We start from the raw sequence: 16,553 nt of genomic DNA on the forward strand, positions 1-16,553 counted from the left end.
GGGTGTGGCATTATTTTCTTTTTTGGTTAGCTGATTTGGTTTTAAAAACCCAGGGGTTCATCCCGGTGTTAAAACCGGGTGTGCCTCTTTTTGGGGCGGGCGGGGCGCCCCCCCCCCCCCCCCCCACTGCATTTGAGCCGTGCCGCAGAAACAATGCAAATTTGCTAGCAACATCGGCAGCTCACAAATATCCTCACTACTTCATCAAGAACTACATCGCGTATTATCATCAACCTTACTTTATATACATATTTAGAAAGCTCTAAAAGTATAGAATCAATTCCTACTGATTGCATTCCGATTATTTAAAATTTTTATGAAGAGGTTTTCTCCGCTGCTAAAGATTGGTCGTACCTGCAGGCTTACATTAGTACCTACTTCAGATCCCGTCTGTGCAAAGTCGCATCCCAGGAATTGTACGACACCAAGCGTGAGCTGATATTTTGCAATCATGTGACTCCAGCTTGTAGCCAAAAACGCTGACGTTGACTGTCTCATCAACCCCGCAAGTCGTTTCTCATACTCTCCCAACGTTTGGGGACGTTTCCTGTGATAAATTGAACAACAAGATCAGCATAACCTAGAACACACAAGATGGACATACATACGATTGCGACATCACGTGCCTCGAAGCCTGAGACAATCAACCAAAGCTGCCCCACTGTCTGTAGCATATGCGAAGGTATTGGCAAGGAGGATCATCCTCGTTCAAAGACAGTGGAGGCACTCCACTCCGACCTAGATCCCATCTGGTACATATACCTACATCTTCCAGATCCGGAATTTATACGAAGTTCGTACGAAAGGTATGGATGCCAAACATGCCGTCTAATTTTTGCCTGCATCCAGAATGAGTCGAAGGGAAGTCCAGGAAACCAGGGCGAGCAGGCACGGGACGACAGGGACAGACTTGCCAGTTTCGACCTTGCCCAGGACAATCAAGAGGCAGCAAGCCTTGTGAGTTCCGCAGAAGTCGGTATTGGTAGCAATGAATTACAGATTGAGAGATGTGGTTCCGGGCGAGTTGCTTTGTGCATCACAAAGCCAGGCAACAGCGCAGGTCCACGCGGCTACGCCAAGTGGGGTGGATTGAAAGTGTATATTCATGTGTTCGACGCAGCTGCTGTGGCGCCTCGATTGCCCACAAGTATGTATCTCACTTGTTCGCCTGGTTAGTAACCAATCTTGTCCCACCATTCTGTCAATGCGACTAAATAACGTTCAGTCGACACGATCGATGAGCATTATGCACACCGGCCAACAACAGATCTTCTCTCTAGAGCCCATGTCAGCTTAGTGCGCTCCTGGATGAGCGCTTGTGAAGCCGACCATAAGACATGTGTCCAGCATTCTGAGGCTGTGAAGAAATTGCCAACCCGTCTTCTGGAAATCGAGGGGGGTAATGGCAAATTGATAAGAGTGAGACTCGTCAATACGAATGATGTTGAAGGGATTTATGCATGCTTGTCATATTGCTGGGGTTCAAATTGCCAGGTGTCAATGACCACAAAGGAAAAGCTAAACGAATATCGCCACGCGATACCATGGCAGAAGCTTCCTTCTACCATCAGCGATGCCATCAAGCTTTGTTACAAACTGGGGTTCGAATATCTTTGGGTGGACTCCTTGTGTATCATTCAGGACGACGACCAGGATTGGCTGCGAGAGGCATCTAATATGGCAGGAATTTACAGCAGATCGGCGCTAACTCTTGCTATCCACGTCTGTGGTGACGCCTCCGAAAGCTTCCTACAGAAACGTCTTTTGGATACAGAACAGTGGTCAGACGGACCTTATGGATGCTCGAGAATTCCTGTCAACGACCCTGAGACAGGCGACAAATTCGATATGTATCTCTGGCAAGATGAGTCCTTTAAGGGCTCCCGCTTTCTCGACAGGTGGTGGACCACAGTTCAAACTATTGGGCGACGCGGGCCTTCGGGACATTGGCTTAGTCGGGCGTGGACCCTTCAAGAGTGGCTCTTATCCCCACGAGTTTTACACATTCATGCCATGACCATTTGGGACTGTTTCGAAGGCCTTGGAAATGAACTTGAGAAGCGATCCATTCGCAAATCACCTTTCCAGAGGGCCGTCTCCAATATTAATCATTGGGAAATCATAATGCATGATTTCACTTCGCGTCGGATCACTAAGGAGAAAGACAGGCTGCCAGCCTTGGCAGGCCTCGCCGAGAGCTTCCAATCGCAAACAGGATATGTTTATCTTGCTGGCTTGTGGCTGGAAACACTCCCGCACAGTCTTGTCTGGGCCAGGTCCAGCTTGTGTACTAACATGAGCAAACCGCTTACTTACCGCGCACCAACGTGGAGTTGGGCTGCCTTGGAAGGTGCAGTCATTGGTCCACCTTTCAAAGACGAAGACGTGTCACCAATGAGCGAAATCGTGGGGCATTATTGCCAGTATGATCCACCCGAAACATTTGCAACAGTCATAGATGGATGGCTCGACATCAAAGGTCCTATTAGCGTAGTGAGCGCATGGGCCTTACATGACGACGGCTCTAGGCAGTCACCGAGGGGCTATCGCATGTTCACTCACAATCAGTCTGAACACGATCAAAGTCCACCATATTGGGTAGCAAAATTAGACCAGGACCAAAGTCTTACAGAAGAAATAAGACGTAACGAAGTCTATTTGTTGGATGTGTTAGCCACGTTGCAGGAGGTTGTTTCTGAGTATCGAAGGTTTGGGCTTGTGTTGAAGATTGTCTCGCAACCTGAAACGGCACAGGATTGTTTCCGGAGGCTGGGAATAGCAACTGTTAGAGATGCGCCGTCATCTACCCTTACCACAGAGTCTTGGACTAGAAGGAAAATTCGGCTTATTTAAATTTTTGTTTCTGCGGCACGGCTTAAACGACAAGGGGGGGGGGTGGCATTTTGCTTGCCACAGACAGCTTCTCAATCTGTCTTCAACCCCGCGTCCCCGCCATTGGTACCCCAACTCTGGGGAACCTCTTGTCCATCCGTGGAGAAGAGGACCGAGTCGGCCCGACCTTGGTTGTTTTTTTTTTTTAATTTTTTTTTAATTTTTTTTTGTGTTCTTCATTTCATATGGTACAACTCTAATAAGAACGCGGAGATGCAACCCCCTTCGGAGGGGACCTTGCCCTCAGATTGCCAGCGTGACTAGTGCAAGTGTAGGAGCCATATCAGCCGACATCTCATTGAGATTGATATCGCCGAGTACCACTCAAGGTGAAACCCGGAACTCTTTATATTCCTTGAAAACTGTAAGCAGATGTGTCGTGATTGCGTCCGAAGTGTCTGGCGTGTGCGCTATTCCGAAAGGATTAGATCGGTAGATGTGCTGCTTCCGGGGAGTGCCGGATTCTATATCTCACCAAGAGGAGCCTTAACTCCCGACTTCAAGCCCCCTCCCCTGATTCTTTACGCCCACGGAACCCATCATTGTCCACGCTAAGCCTTATTTTCTCCCACTGTTATCTTGTCTGAAGGTGCCAATCGTGATATGTAATAGCCTGGATTCCCGTAAGGGCCAGTAAACGTGGGCGGGACGGACGAGGAAGAGACCAAGGAAGCAGTCATGTGTCTCTCTCAGTGGCACGACTTTTCTGTCACAACCATTAGCTGCACTGCTCGTGTCCTCTTGGAGTATCCTGTCCTCCCGAGTCACGGGACAAAGAGAACAGGTAAGTCACCATTCTCGTGACATCAGGCTGCTTGTCCCCTTGGATAGTCCACACAGACACATCCTCTCAGCCTCCACAACGAAGCTCATATCATCCGATTTCCCTCTCCGCTCAAGACGAGAATCGATTCCAGTCTATAAGTACCTGCTTCCATTTGAACATCACAGCGTTCCTATGGGCTTATGTAAGATTTAGGGACAATGTGAATTTTATGGTTCCCGAAGTTATGTGGATCCGGGGTGCGGGCGACTGATGATCGTTTCGCCAGAGGGTCGCACATCTTATCAACCGTATGCACATCAAAGGTGCAAGAGATACGGCAGTGGGACGATGAAAATGTTCTCCTGCAGCTGCTTGATCCAAGTCGCCTCCATTCTGGCCTGGCCTTGCCCTTTGGCACTTCTCTGTACGACACGAGAAGGCGCTATGCGTTTCGATCAAGTCAGCCCAATAAGCACATTCAAAGATGACTCACTTTGACCCCGCCTCCATTTCGTCTCAAAGAGCGCTGACTTGTCATGCCTTGTGATTAAACCCTTCACAGCGGTTGAGTCAACAACAGCACAGCTTGCTGCCTCTCAGACTCATTCTCGACCAGTATACACAGTCAACGCTCGGTCATCCCGTTCGATCCCAAGCTCAAATGTTGTGCCAAAATTGCACGACAGCAATTCAGGCTGCGGTAAAGAACTTTCGGCGGACCCAAGGCATCTCAGATCCGAATGTTCGGGCCCGGCTCAACTCCGCGTTCTTGCATCTATCGCTTCGTGACTTCAGGCGTTCGATTGCGGCAGGATGCTACGTTTGTCGACATCTCGAGGATACACTCCGTGCCGAATATGAGCTTCGGCGCAGACACAAACATGGCGTTGCGGGCTTTAGGCCACTCATGATTGCCCGCAACCTTCTGGCACGGGTTTTGAATTGGACTATACAACATGTACTCATTCCTTGGACGGTACATACTGAATTTGTTTTATCGAAGATATTCCTGAGCGCAGCACAGCAGTATTGTACAAGGAGATACAAGTTCTGGATTTGTGTTGACTCATCACTAGAAATCAGATTTCTACCGTTCGGTTTTGAACGATGGCTCAACACACTGCCAGCCCTGTTCTCATTTTTTGACGAAGGTCCATTTGCTGGTTGGGCACATATTCCGTTCCTCCTCTCGCCGACTCCATTCGACAGTTCAAGGGCCAATCCCCATTCTGACACAATCCTGGAGACTCGGAGTAATTGGACGCGTGACTCAACAAATTTGTGGCGTCACTGGCTCAATACATGCCTGGAAACCCACGCTACCTGTCGTGCTTTTGAGCAGCGTCTCGAGACTTACTCACCCAAGAGGCTAATTGAAGTTCTCACGAATACCAATGGCAAGGTATCTGGTTGGAGGCTTGCCAATTCGTCCAGGACTGGTACGGTTCCTTATTTCACATTGAGCCACTGCTGGGGTTCTTACCAGCCCCTGCGCCTGACGAAGGATAACATTTCCTCTCTATCGAACTCATCATCCGTCCAAAAATTGCCCAAGACCTACCGGGACGCACTAGCTATCGTCAACTCACTGGGCTACAAGTATATCTGGATTGACTCTTTGTGCATCTGCCAAGACGACGAAGAAGACTGGGAGAAGGAGTCCTCACTGATGGGACGGACTTATAGTTACGCCATCTGTAACATTGCCGCCACCTGCGCCGCAGATGGTCAGGATGGATTGTTCAGCACCAGAGATCCGACTACAGTATGCCCTACCTTCATAAAGCTGGACCCCATCATCGAGGGTTCTTCTACGTACCAGGTATCGCGGTCCAATGACTATGCATACAACGAAGACATTACTCAGGCACCCCTCAACGAGCGAGGCTGGGTCGTACAAGAGAGATACCTAGCACGGAGACAGCTGAGTGCCACTAAATCTCAATTCTACTGGGAATGCCATGATCTATTGGCATCTGAGGAATTCCCCTATGGGTATCCCGCCGATAATAACGACATTTCGGAGCGGCCGTGGCGTTTTGGAGCGACTCAAAGCCCTCGGAAACCGTGCCTAGATATCAACGACGAGAAGCAGGCACGACAGGGCTGGGCCGAGCTCGTGGAATTATATTCACGCTGTCATCTTAGTCGAGTAACCGACAAACTAGTCGCCCTATCCGGCTTGGCGAATCAGGTGCAGAGCATGGTGGACGACACATACCTTTTTGGACTATGGAGGAAAGATCTTTACCGGCAGCTCTGCTGGAGGCCTACTTATCCGACTGATGTTCCCCGGACGACCAACTCAATTGCTCCAACGTGGTCGTGGGCAAATTGCAATGAAATGATTGAATTCGATCCAGCATACTACGATACAGATCACCAATACGTATCCTTGATTGAAGTTGCAGACGTTCCGAGCAACTTGACGGAAAAGCTAACGCTGCGCGGCCTGGCCCTGAAGAGCCGCATTTCGAGGAAGTTACGGGGTTACGTTGCTGGGAAGGCGTATTACATTACACACCTATCTCTCCATGTACTTGGAACTCAACACATCCCGGCATCGAGATCTACAGAGGTCACCATCTACTGGGATGAAGAATTCTCTCAAGAAGATGATCTGAATTCTGAGAAATGGTCCAACCTCCAGGAGCAGCGCAGCTCAGATTTGCTGTTCTTAACAGTTCACAGCTGTAGATACTCGTCTGGAGAACTGTTTTCCGGGCTGGTATTGCGAATGCTGCCTCATTCTCCTGACGATCCCGTGCTATATTGCAGGATGGGAACTTTCATGATAGATGACAAGGGCAATCATGTTCTAAAACACCTGGTCTCGCAATTGGCCTTGCGAGGCGACACAAAGGAATCCTCGGCAGCCGATCTGATCCAAACTATTACTATTGTTTGAACCGGTCAAACATTCATCCACACCCTTCGACAAGTTTAAAGTCGAGAAACCCCAGAGAGCGACCAGCAGAAGGGCAAGCATATTCGGCAGCGGAAAGGCGGCATTTGTCCTTATTCAGATGACTCTGGTGCCCAGTAACGTGGCAAATCGTAGACTGGACGCTGGAATTGTGGTCGGAGGGGGTGCCGCGTTTGATGTACTACTCCTGGGGCTGTGAACCGGAATTGCCCCATAATTGAGACAAGGTCTTGTACACTAAGAGATAGGAAAGCTGCCCAGTTGGGAAATGCATGTTCAACTCTGATGAGTGTTCAATTTTCCTACGCTTTTGCTTCCTGTCGCTCTTGATGTCGTTCAAGCGGTCAGATCTCGAGGGTGCCAACCACAAGGCAGTAGTCGTCTCTAAGCTGCTAGGGCATCTATATAGCAGCCCCTCCAGACAGAGATTACTACCCAATCTCATATGGACAATCCCCTAATATTTCGTAGGCCTATCTTCTTCTCAACCCTCCAAGGGGAGTCCTCTCTTGGGACAACTTTCCATAGGAACACCTCCTATATGGCTGCTGTTAGGCGAGCGGTATCATTATCGCCGCTGTTACTCTCACCGACTATTAAGATTCTCTGTCACAGCCTGTCAGTAGCACTCTCGATCGAGTATACACCGTCAAATGCGACTACGATGGGCTTGGATACGGCGACATCGGAGCTACACACATTGATAGCTTCTCCAATTGCTTCGCACTTTGCTCCGACTTCCAGGGCTCAGTTCCCGCTCGATTGCGCTGGCGAAAGGAGCTCGAGCATCGTCCTTTTCCTGTCGACCGGCATCATACACGCTGCGGTCTCAGCCGAGGATCTGATCGTTGATGTGCACTCTACGGATCTCGGAGGTCCGTAGGTCTGAGGAAGCAGCAGAAGCTCGAAGACCACATGGCTAGAGTAGGAAGCGAGGGGCGCCGCATAATGGAGGGTAGTGCCCTATATCAGCGCAGCATATTCGTCTCGGCGATCGTCACCGTGCCGCACTAAATGTTTGTTGAAGAACACGGCTTACTTGCGCCCCTCGGCGTTGGCTGCGCACCCTGTCGATCTGACATGAACGAGATTGACCCCTTGCCGGACATCTTGCCATCGTCCTGCAAAGTCCAAAATTGTCACTCGTGACATCATCGACTTCTACCACAAACCTAGACTTTGGAGAAGTTGCCCATCTCAAAGCCCAATGGAGGGAACCTTTGGGTACATTGCCACTGTGCCGGCTCAACACGTTTGGCGGCATGACAAGGGTTTGCGGCAGTTGCAGATAAGGCAGACATAATTGTATTTACTTCAGGCATCACCCGTGCTCTCGACCTCGTCTTGCGCGCCGTGCTTGTGAATCAAGACCGACATCTAGATGGAGAAGCCTCTGGCCTCCCCGCCGCCTATGGAGAAGACCATTGATGCCTCGAATCCAGGAATGGACAAGGCCTTCGCTTTCATTGCACAATATCGAGAGGCCGAACCCGAGGCCTCCAATGTTGACCTCAAAGCGTTGCGACGGCGAGTCGACTTGCACCTCGTCCCAATCATGTTCATGTGTTTTGTCGCGCAGTTTCTTGACAAGGTGCTGCTCAACTATGCGGCTGTCATGAGTTTGAACCAGGACCTCGGGCTCAAAGGCAATGACTTTGCCAATGCCAACACCTTCACCTACGTTGGCCTGCTCGTGGCTGAGATTCCCACTGGTAAAGATAAGGATCCGTGCAAGTTCCTGCTACAGCCCACTGACGCATGTCGCAGGACTCGTACTCAGCAAAATCTCTGCCACCAAGTGGCTGTCGGCCAATGTATTCCTGTGGGGCATCGCGACTGCTGCCGTAGCAGGAGTACACGATTATCACACTCTCTTGGTCGCGAGAACCTTCCTCGGTATCTTTGAAGCAGCCGTTGGGCCATGCTTGATTCTCATCAGCAGTCAATGGTACTCAAGGCAAGAGCAGCCCCTGCGGTTCAGCATCTGGTACTGCGGCGTAGGAGTTGGTCAGATCATTGGTGCACTCACTTCCTTCGGCTTCCAGTTCGTTAGCAACGATACAGTTTCCATAGCAAATTGGCGGATCATGTTTATCGTCTTGGGACTCTGCACTGTCATTGTCGGCGTCATGACCTACATCTTCTTGCCAGAGAACCCAATGACTGCCAAGTGGATCTCGAAGTCGGAGAAGGTCGCTCTTCTGGAGCATGTGGCAGGCAACAAGACCGGTGTGGTCAATCACCAGTTCGAAGCATCGCAAGTGCTTGAGGTCTTCATTGACCCACAAGTGTACTTACTCTTCGTCATGGAGGTTGCGGTGAGCTCGAACTCCCATTTGGCCCGTCCTGGACACTGCTTATACAGTAATGTAGCTTGTTGTCAACGCTGGTGTCGGCACCAGCTTTTCCGCGACGCTGCTCAGGAACATCGGCTACAGCTCAAAGCAGTCTACCATCCTGAACGTCCCCTCAGGCTGCATCACCATCGCCGCCGTCCTTCTCGCAGGCATCGGAGCCCGCTTCATCAACCAGCGCTGGCTCTTCATCTGCATCGCAGCCATCCCGTCTGCTCTAGCTGGAGCTCTCATGTCTTTCGTTCGCACCAGGTCCGGTGTCCTTGCAGGCGTCCTACTGATCCAGTTCAACGTCGCTGTGACACCTATCATGTACAGCTGGGTGGCCGCAAATATTGCTGGTAACACCAAGCGACCCATCGTCACCGCTCTCGCCGCCTGTGCTTTCAATCTTGGCAATGTCATCGGACCTCAAACCTTTCAAGCTCGCGATGCGCCACAGTACATCCCGGCTAAGATCACCATCATTGCCACCGTCTGCTCCGGTGCCTTTGTCTCTATCGTCCTCATGATCTATTATAGGTGGGAGAATGCACGGCGCGACAGAAAATACGGCGTGAGCGGCGTGGACAACGAGAGGAACGAGGCTGAGGTACGCGAGAGTTGGGAGGATATGACGGATCGGGAAAATACCACGTTCAGATACGTCTTGTAGAGCACACAGCATAGACAGCAGCAGAATGTCCAAATCAACAGTGATGCCTAGCAAGCGCTGCGCAAAGACTCTGGCTGCCCCGTCTGGTCCGTCTAGGTAATTAAAAACAGAAGACGCGTTGCCAACTTCTTGGGCGAACGCCTGTTGACAGGCCTGACCTGACAACTCAACTGCCTAGCGCGCACACGCGATCGGCGCTGCCACTAACCCGACTCTTCTCTGTGCCGTGGACATTACTTGTGCTGCGTTCACCTGCCTTCCTCTTCCTTCCTAGGCCTCCTGCACGGCTCTTTCTCACCATGGTCATGGAGGGTAGAGCCGTCGTCAGGTCATTGGCTGATCAGCATTGTGCTGAGATATGATGAGCATCACCGCGGAGTGGACGTGTAAGTGACTTTTGGCACGACCCTGGATGGGTCGGCACTCGGGACACTGACTTGTCCGGCGCCCAGCTTCCGCCAATGCCACTGAGCGGTTGAGACCTCAGATCCCTCGGTCGTCCTCCTCATGGAGTGCAACTGGCAAGTTCGTTCGGCTCAGCTTCATCATGCTGTGGAGTCTTGCCATTAATCAATGGTCGTTGCACCCAATACAATGACATACATGCTGACTACACTCGTTGCTGGGTTTGCGGCCACAATACTCCTGGTGGTTCGCTTCGTGGTCCAAGCCCGGCGACATCCACTCGCAAAATATTCAGGGCCATTCTTAGCACGATACACTGATCTTTGGGTGGCATATCATGCCGTGAGAGGCGATCTTGCCCACACTTTGGCAGCCTTGCATGAGAAACATGGTATGCTGCGAAATCTTGAACCAAGCAACAAATTCCTACGCTGACAAAGCAAGCAGGAATCTTCGTGCGATTTGGCCCTAATCGGCTGTCCACAAACTCGGCAGAGGCGCTTGATCAGATCTATGGCTTTGGCTGCAATACCATCAAGGCACAATGGTACTACTACTTCTCTGCAGACCCTCAGCATCCCGCCACCAACACAGTCATCGACCGTGACGACCACAAGCGAAAACGAGCGGTCCTGAACAGGGGCTTCACCTCCACCTCTTGGAAGCACCTCGAGCCCAAGATCCTCAACGTCCTCCATACCTGGATACCAAACCTGGTAGAGGCTACCGATTCCAAAGATGGCTGGAGCGCACCTCGTGACATGGCTGACTGGGCTGTCTATTTGACCAACGATGTCATGGGCACGCTGTCTTTCAGCAACCCATTCGGTCTCTCCACCTCGGACGAGCACCGCTGGATCCTCCAGGCAGTCCCCCTATCCACCCGTCTCCGCTATGCCTGCTGCTTCGCACCCTGGCTGCTCACCTCGGGCATCGACCGCTGGCTCTACCCGCAGCTCGACCAGTGGCGTGCCCGCATCCGCGCCTTCTCCAGCGCCATGCTGCAACGCCGTGTCGACCGGCAAGACGACAAGGCGCTGCACGACTTCTTCCGCTTCATCCTCGACGCCCCGGACGCCAGGACCGGCGGGGCCGTCGACGCCCGCACGCTGGCGTCCGAGTCGAGCCTGCTGGTCAACGCAGGCGGCGACAGCACCGGCACCGCCCTCGCGGCCACCACCTTCTTCCTCGCGCACAACGCCCGCTGTCTGGACCGCGCGAGGGCGGAGGTCCGGTCCCGGTTCGCCAGCGCGGACGAGATCGTCCCCGGCCCGGGGCTCGAGGAGTGCAGGTACCTCCGCGCCTGCATCGACGAGGCCATGCGCCTCGCGCCGCCCGCGCCCGCGCCGCTCCTGCGCGAGGTCCGGCCCGGCGGCCTGGAGACAGACGGGCAGGCCTTCCCTGCGGGCGTCGAGCTTGCTGTCTCGCCGTATGCTATCCATCGGAACGGGGAATACTACCCCGATCCGCTGGCGTACAAGCCCGAGCGGTGGCTGGCGGACAGTGTTGGCTTGGATGCGGTGAAGAAGGCGCAGTCGGCATTTTGTCCTTTCAGCATCGGTGCAAGACAGTGCCTTGGGATGAAGTTGGCGTATCTCGAGGTCACGCTTGCGCTGTGCTCGTTGCTCTGGAGGTATGATATGAGACTGATGCCTGGGCGGGAGGAGCAGGGGGTTGATGAGATGGGGAATTACACGATTATTGATTGCTTTGGCGCAGAGAAGCATGGGCCTTGGGTGCAATTCAGGGAAAGGGATAGGAACACGTAGCGCCGAAGGCATTTTTAGATGCTGGAATCGAGAGGAAGTCGTGTTATCTATAACGTCTCCTGAGCTGCACTCCTGCGACACATGCCTTCCCGCGGGCTTGATCCTTGAAGAGCTTTACTACACACCATCAACAAAGCCGATCGACGTCGATTTGATCCCTAAGCTGCTTCACCCAAGACTTGCTTTTATTCTGGCTTGCAGTCCTGGCATTGGCACTGCTTGTTCTGATGTCGCGTTCAACACCGTGCAGATCCGTCTATCGTTTCTGTCCATGTCTAGGTCCCTCTTACCGATATCCAACTTCTCGTTTCCTGAGGTCGGCTGCTCCGATTTCATGGACCCGAGGTCCTTCACGCCTACGCTCTTTTGGCATGAAGTAGAAGTGGAGCCCATCTACCTGTCTGCATTTCACAAAAAATCCATTTTTGTGTCTGACTTTTGGAGAAAGGAGTCATCGTCGAGCGAATCCTACTCAGTTTGAAAAGCAATTCGTCACCTACTTGTTCAGTCACAAATTTTCGACAACATAATGGAACTAAGCTTTCTGATGAACCGAGTGCCGCTTTCTTTTCATTGACTTGATACTAGACAAGCCCTAGGTTCACTAACCTGCATAGACCTCTGTAGAAGGCCTAATTATTGCCGGACTCAATCTGAGCGTAATTCCTAATAGAGCAATTAAAATACTATATTCCTTACTTGCGGGAAGATTGTTTCACTCTAAGCGTAGATCTGCTGTCAGAGCAATCTATTTTACATGGGCTCTATTAACGAGACAGGAGGTGTTATTGTATTTTTATATCTGGTATTTTCAAAAATTCCCTAAATATACCTCTATTAACTAAATCTTTTGAATCCGGATTAATTCATGAAATAAATCAATGTATTGCAATTACATCTCGTCTTATGTGTTAATGGCTTGGAATTACCTAAGACAGGATAGTGCCATAATACCCATCTTAGATAATAAGTATCAAATTCTTACTTCATGTCAACAAGAGGTTTAGAGTCTCGATGTGATTCAGATTGCTGTGGTCTAAATCGAACGAGACCGCAGAGAGTCAAGTCCCTAGTACGGCTCAAACTCAGACCTTTTCTGTGTCCTAGGCTCACTACGCTCAAAGTATATTAGTTTGAGATTGGGTTCATCTTATATCAACCACTAAAAAATATTGGAGCAGAATATATGTAATTCTCTTTCTAATAAACGAAAGACTGATAGCAATCAAGCAGATGCTTCAAGAGATTGGAAGGCGTTGAGGACCCATGGATCTGCAACTCAAACAACTTTTGCCCGTACATTCGCCGCATCCAACTAAACATCATCAGGCTACGTCTCGACCTGCGAGATCCGTACCGTGCTGTCATGAAAACCCGGCCGCACATATTCCCAGGATTCAATGGAGACAACTGGTTGAGTTGATATATATCAGCAAAAAGTACTTGACTAGCCATGCTTGGCTGTGAAGGCAGATATATCAATCGAGTTCCTACCTGAACAAGCTTGAGTGTATCTTCTCAGCGCCGGCGGTAGGCCGTGCACTCATCACATGGTCGGTGGTAGCAACCGCTAGCAGAGCACTGGCCGTAACGATTCGGACCGTGGTCACACATGCAGCATGTCCAGACACCACCCAGCTGACGGTGGCGACAGTTCCGGTTGTTGCAGACGGCGTCGCGCTGGTTCGAGACCGTGTGACTCCGCTGGCTGCACATGACTCTCCTCCCGTTGACGATTCTTGACCGACGGCAGTAAGCGATGGACCTGCCGGTGTGCCTCCCGCAACGGAAGATTTCTTTGGTGCTGTGACACATTTTGAGATGGAAGGATATGTATACTTCAAAGCTTGAGATACTAAGAAACTTGAGGCTGCTGATCAACAGTGCCGAGAGAATATAACGGGAAAGATGGATGAATGATGATGATGAGTGGGTTAGTTCAACAACTCAGCTTTGTTAATTGCAACTCTTGAATTATATACCCAAGTTTCCCGGTCATACACATTATCTACGGATCGTCATCTTCAACATGATCTACAAAAGCCCAAGGGCTCCAGGTTTGGGCGTGCCATGTTTCGAGCAAGTGAGGGTGGTCAGCGCCATGTCAACTGCTCAGAACGGCTTCAGAGCTCTCCAAACGAACATAGTCCCGGCCTGGTTTGGACAAAGACCTTATTCTTGTGGTATCACGAACCCAAAATCAGCCGCAATGCAAACAGGAAACGTCTTGAAAGCGTGATCTCAAATTCAGGCGGCCGATACATGGCCTTCAAAATGCACAAGGGTGGCCGATTATTACTAATATTGTGAAATCAAAGGCCAGTATATGGACCTGAATATGCGCTTCTCAGCGGCCGAGGCGAAACAGAGGCCAGGGAGCTGAGAGTAGGTGTGAAAAGATGAGTAAGACTGGCCAAATCGAGAAAATTCCATTCATCAGGTCGGTTGACTTCTCTTGAGGGGTTCAAGGAACCAGGAATCGGCAGGATACCCAGGTGGGCCAGCGTGGGCTCAGGACTGGAAGGCCATCAATGACAATTGAGAACTTCGAGCGATAAATTTAGTCGCAAATACGAAACGTCTTCGTCAAGTATAGAGCTATTTTCAAATGTAACGTGTGGCATTTTGACGATACTTTTTAGGAGGCTGTGAGGACGATAGAGAGGTCAGATTATAATCAGAAATAGATCAGGGGCAGTCGAAGGATTCATTAGTTTCACCATAGGAGCACATGTGCTGACGTACGTAGCCCCCAAATCATGCTGTCGTCTGAGTGGCCGCAACGCCCCCAAAGTTCTTCTGCTCAGTTCAGCGCATTCCTTTAGGATTCCAGGATAACTTGCGGCTTGTAATAAATGCACTCATGTAGGCCCAAACACACCTTTAAATTCTTGAACTTCGTCAAAGTGATTCTTCTTGAGAAGTGAACAGGAGCGTAAGGCAACGGTCACGTGACAACAACGGCGGCGAGTCTCCAAGCACATACAGTCATCCCCGCTGTCAGACAAGACAAGTACACAGAGAGCGCCTCCAAGGACGATGAACAACTTATTGTAGTTTCTGCTCTGTTGTTCTTGATAAATAGTCTGCATGCTTGAATGATAAATGCAACAGCAGCATCAGTAGCAAAACAACACATCGTCAGCCTCCACCGTCACCGCCGTCGCCACCGCCCTCACAATGGACTCTCCATCATCTCAGCAGTCAGAGCAGCCGGACGAGTTCCTGGAGGTCATTGAGATGATCGCGGGGAACGACGAACAGGATGGCGCACAAGTTACCGTCGTCTTGAACGGCAAACGCCTCGCTGTTTCGCTGTTCGCATCAACGTCGACACATGATCACACTGAGGCCAGCGAGGCGCATGTTGAAGCCCGGGAGACAATCGACCGCACAATCGGCCTCATCAGCCAATCTCTCTCCACCGAGGACTTCGACGAACAGCAGGCCCTGGAGGACGAGGCGCTACAGCCGATCCTGGACGCAGCGAAGTTGCTCTGCGCCGAGACCACCACATCACCCACGGACCGTCCTGCTACTTCAATACCTACAGTGACCTTGGACAGAATCTTGTTCCCGGAGACCTCTTACTATCGTCTGGAAGCAACGGAAGACGGCCTCAGACTCGTATCTATCAACTCGAATGAGTCATACGGAAGGAGCTACGAGCAAGACGACGACGACGACATGCAGGGCGGGTACCACGCAGAGATCGAGATCGACACGTCTCTCCCACAGTACCCCCCGAGCACGGTCGAGGTGGCAGAAGAGCTCGTCGGCGGCGGCGGCACCGTCTGCCGCGTCAGGGTCGACGGCCGCGACATGCTGTGCAAGGCGCGGCCCGACGGCATACGCGACATGAACCTCGAGCGGGAGGAGGAGTGCCTGCGCAAGATGGCGGCGGCCATCCCGGACCTCTCGGCGGTGCGCGTGCCGGCGCTCCTCGGGTATGTGAAGCACCCGCGCTCGGGGATCGTGCTTGGGATACTCAGGGAGTGGGTCCCCTCCAAGACGAGCCTGCGGGATCTTCAGGATGAGGGTTTGGAGGGCGTTGCGGAGGAGCGGCGGAGGGCTTGGGCGCGCCAGATCACCGAGACGGTTGAGAGTCTCCATGCTGTTGGCCTAGTGTGGGGGGATGTTAAACCGGGTAATGTGATTATTGGCTTCGATGATAAGGCTTGGTTGATTGACTTTGGTGGTGGTTGGACCGAGGGCTGGGTGGACGAGGACATTGAAGGGACCGTTGAGGGTGACAAGCAAGGCGTGAAGAAGATGGTAGAGCTGCTGGGGATTGATGCATGACGCTCTGATTCCGAATGTAATAAGCACTGAACATTCTAGCATCACAAGCTGAGGTGGTCACTTGGAGCTAGCTCTGCATACGTACGATAAAGTAGACGGGATGAAAATTAACAGTCCTTGAGAAGCTCTCGCCCTAGAAAATTAAGACAGCGCGTATGGAACCTCAATGGATCAGACTATCTTGTTCAAGAAGTGAAATCGCAGTAATAGTTTCTTATTACCATTTTAGTCCACTCTTTATTACTGAAGGATAATGATGGTTTAGCTACGGTTTGGTATCTGTACATAGATGAATTTGATCAAGCGATATACGGTTTGGTGGAATGCCAACGTAAACTTTATTTGATGAACCTCAATATGAACCGGAGGAGATCAGGCCTGTCTTCAATATGGAAAATTAGTTTTTGTGGTAAACTCATCTACAAGAACCTGTAAGAAGGTCAGTCAGGGCAACATAAATGATATGGCAAGTGACATCTGTAGT

The 16,553-nt window shown here is 51.2% G+C and overlaps 5 protein-coding genes across 5 annotated transcripts; all 5 read left to right on the plus strand.

Moving 5' to 3' along the window:
• Positions 1-594: 594 nt before the first annotated feature.
• J7T55_009652 (uncharacterized protein) lies at positions 595-2,602 on the plus strand (the record flags this gene model as incomplete). Its single annotated transcript, XM_053135898.1, has 6 exons — positions 595-663; positions 850-957; positions 1,045-1,147; positions 1,226-1,419; positions 1,495-2,423; positions 2,569-2,602. The coding sequence occupies 6 exons, from the start codon at positions 595-597 to the stop codon at positions 2,600-2,602; spliced, it is 1,437 nt and encodes a 478-aa protein (XP_052986412.1).
• Positions 2,603-4,142: 1,540 nt separating this feature from the next.
• J7T55_009653 (HET-domain-containing protein) lies at positions 4,143-6,566 on the plus strand (the record flags this gene model as incomplete). Its single annotated transcript, XM_053135899.1, has 3 exons — positions 4,143-4,191; positions 4,345-6,373; positions 6,437-6,566. 3 exons carry the CDS (start codon positions 4,143-4,145, stop codon positions 6,564-6,566), a joined length of 2,208 nt encoding a protein of 735 aa, XP_052986413.1.
• A 682-nt stretch (positions 6,567-7,248) lies between these two features.
• J7T55_009654 (uncharacterized protein) lies at positions 7,249-9,867 on the plus strand (the record flags this gene model as incomplete). Its single annotated transcript, XM_053135900.1, has 6 exons — positions 7,249-7,459; positions 7,513-7,586; positions 7,966-8,296; positions 8,352-8,902; positions 8,958-9,530; positions 9,772-9,867. 6 exons carry the CDS (start codon positions 7,249-7,251, stop codon positions 9,865-9,867), a joined length of 1,836 nt encoding a protein of 611 aa, XP_052986414.1.
• A 299-nt stretch (positions 9,868-10,166) lies between these two features.
• Positions 10,167-11,767, plus strand: J7T55_009655 (uncharacterized protein; the record flags this gene model as incomplete). Its single annotated transcript, XM_053135901.1, has 2 exons — positions 10,167-10,389; positions 10,446-11,767. 2 exons carry the CDS (start codon positions 10,167-10,169, stop codon positions 11,765-11,767), a joined length of 1,545 nt encoding a protein of 514 aa, XP_052986415.1.
• Positions 11,768-14,947: 3,180 nt separating this feature from the next.
• J7T55_009656 (Protein kinase 3) lies at positions 14,948-16,069 on the plus strand (the record flags this gene model as incomplete). The annotated part of the gene is made up of 1 exon (XM_053135902.1): positions 14,948-16,069. The coding sequence occupies one exon, from the start codon at positions 14,948-14,950 to the stop codon at positions 16,067-16,069; it is 1,122 nt and encodes a 373-aa protein (XP_052986416.1).
• Positions 16,070-16,553: the final 484 nt, after the last annotated feature.

Source organism: Diaporthe amygdali (assembly GCF_026229845.1).
Source record: "Diaporthe amygdali strain CAA958 chromosome Unknown NODE_61_length_182076_cov_64_703273, whole genome shotgun sequence".
Classification (NCBI taxonomy): domain Eukaryota; kingdom Fungi; phylum Ascomycota; class Sordariomycetes; order Diaporthales; family Diaporthaceae; genus Diaporthe; species Diaporthe amygdali.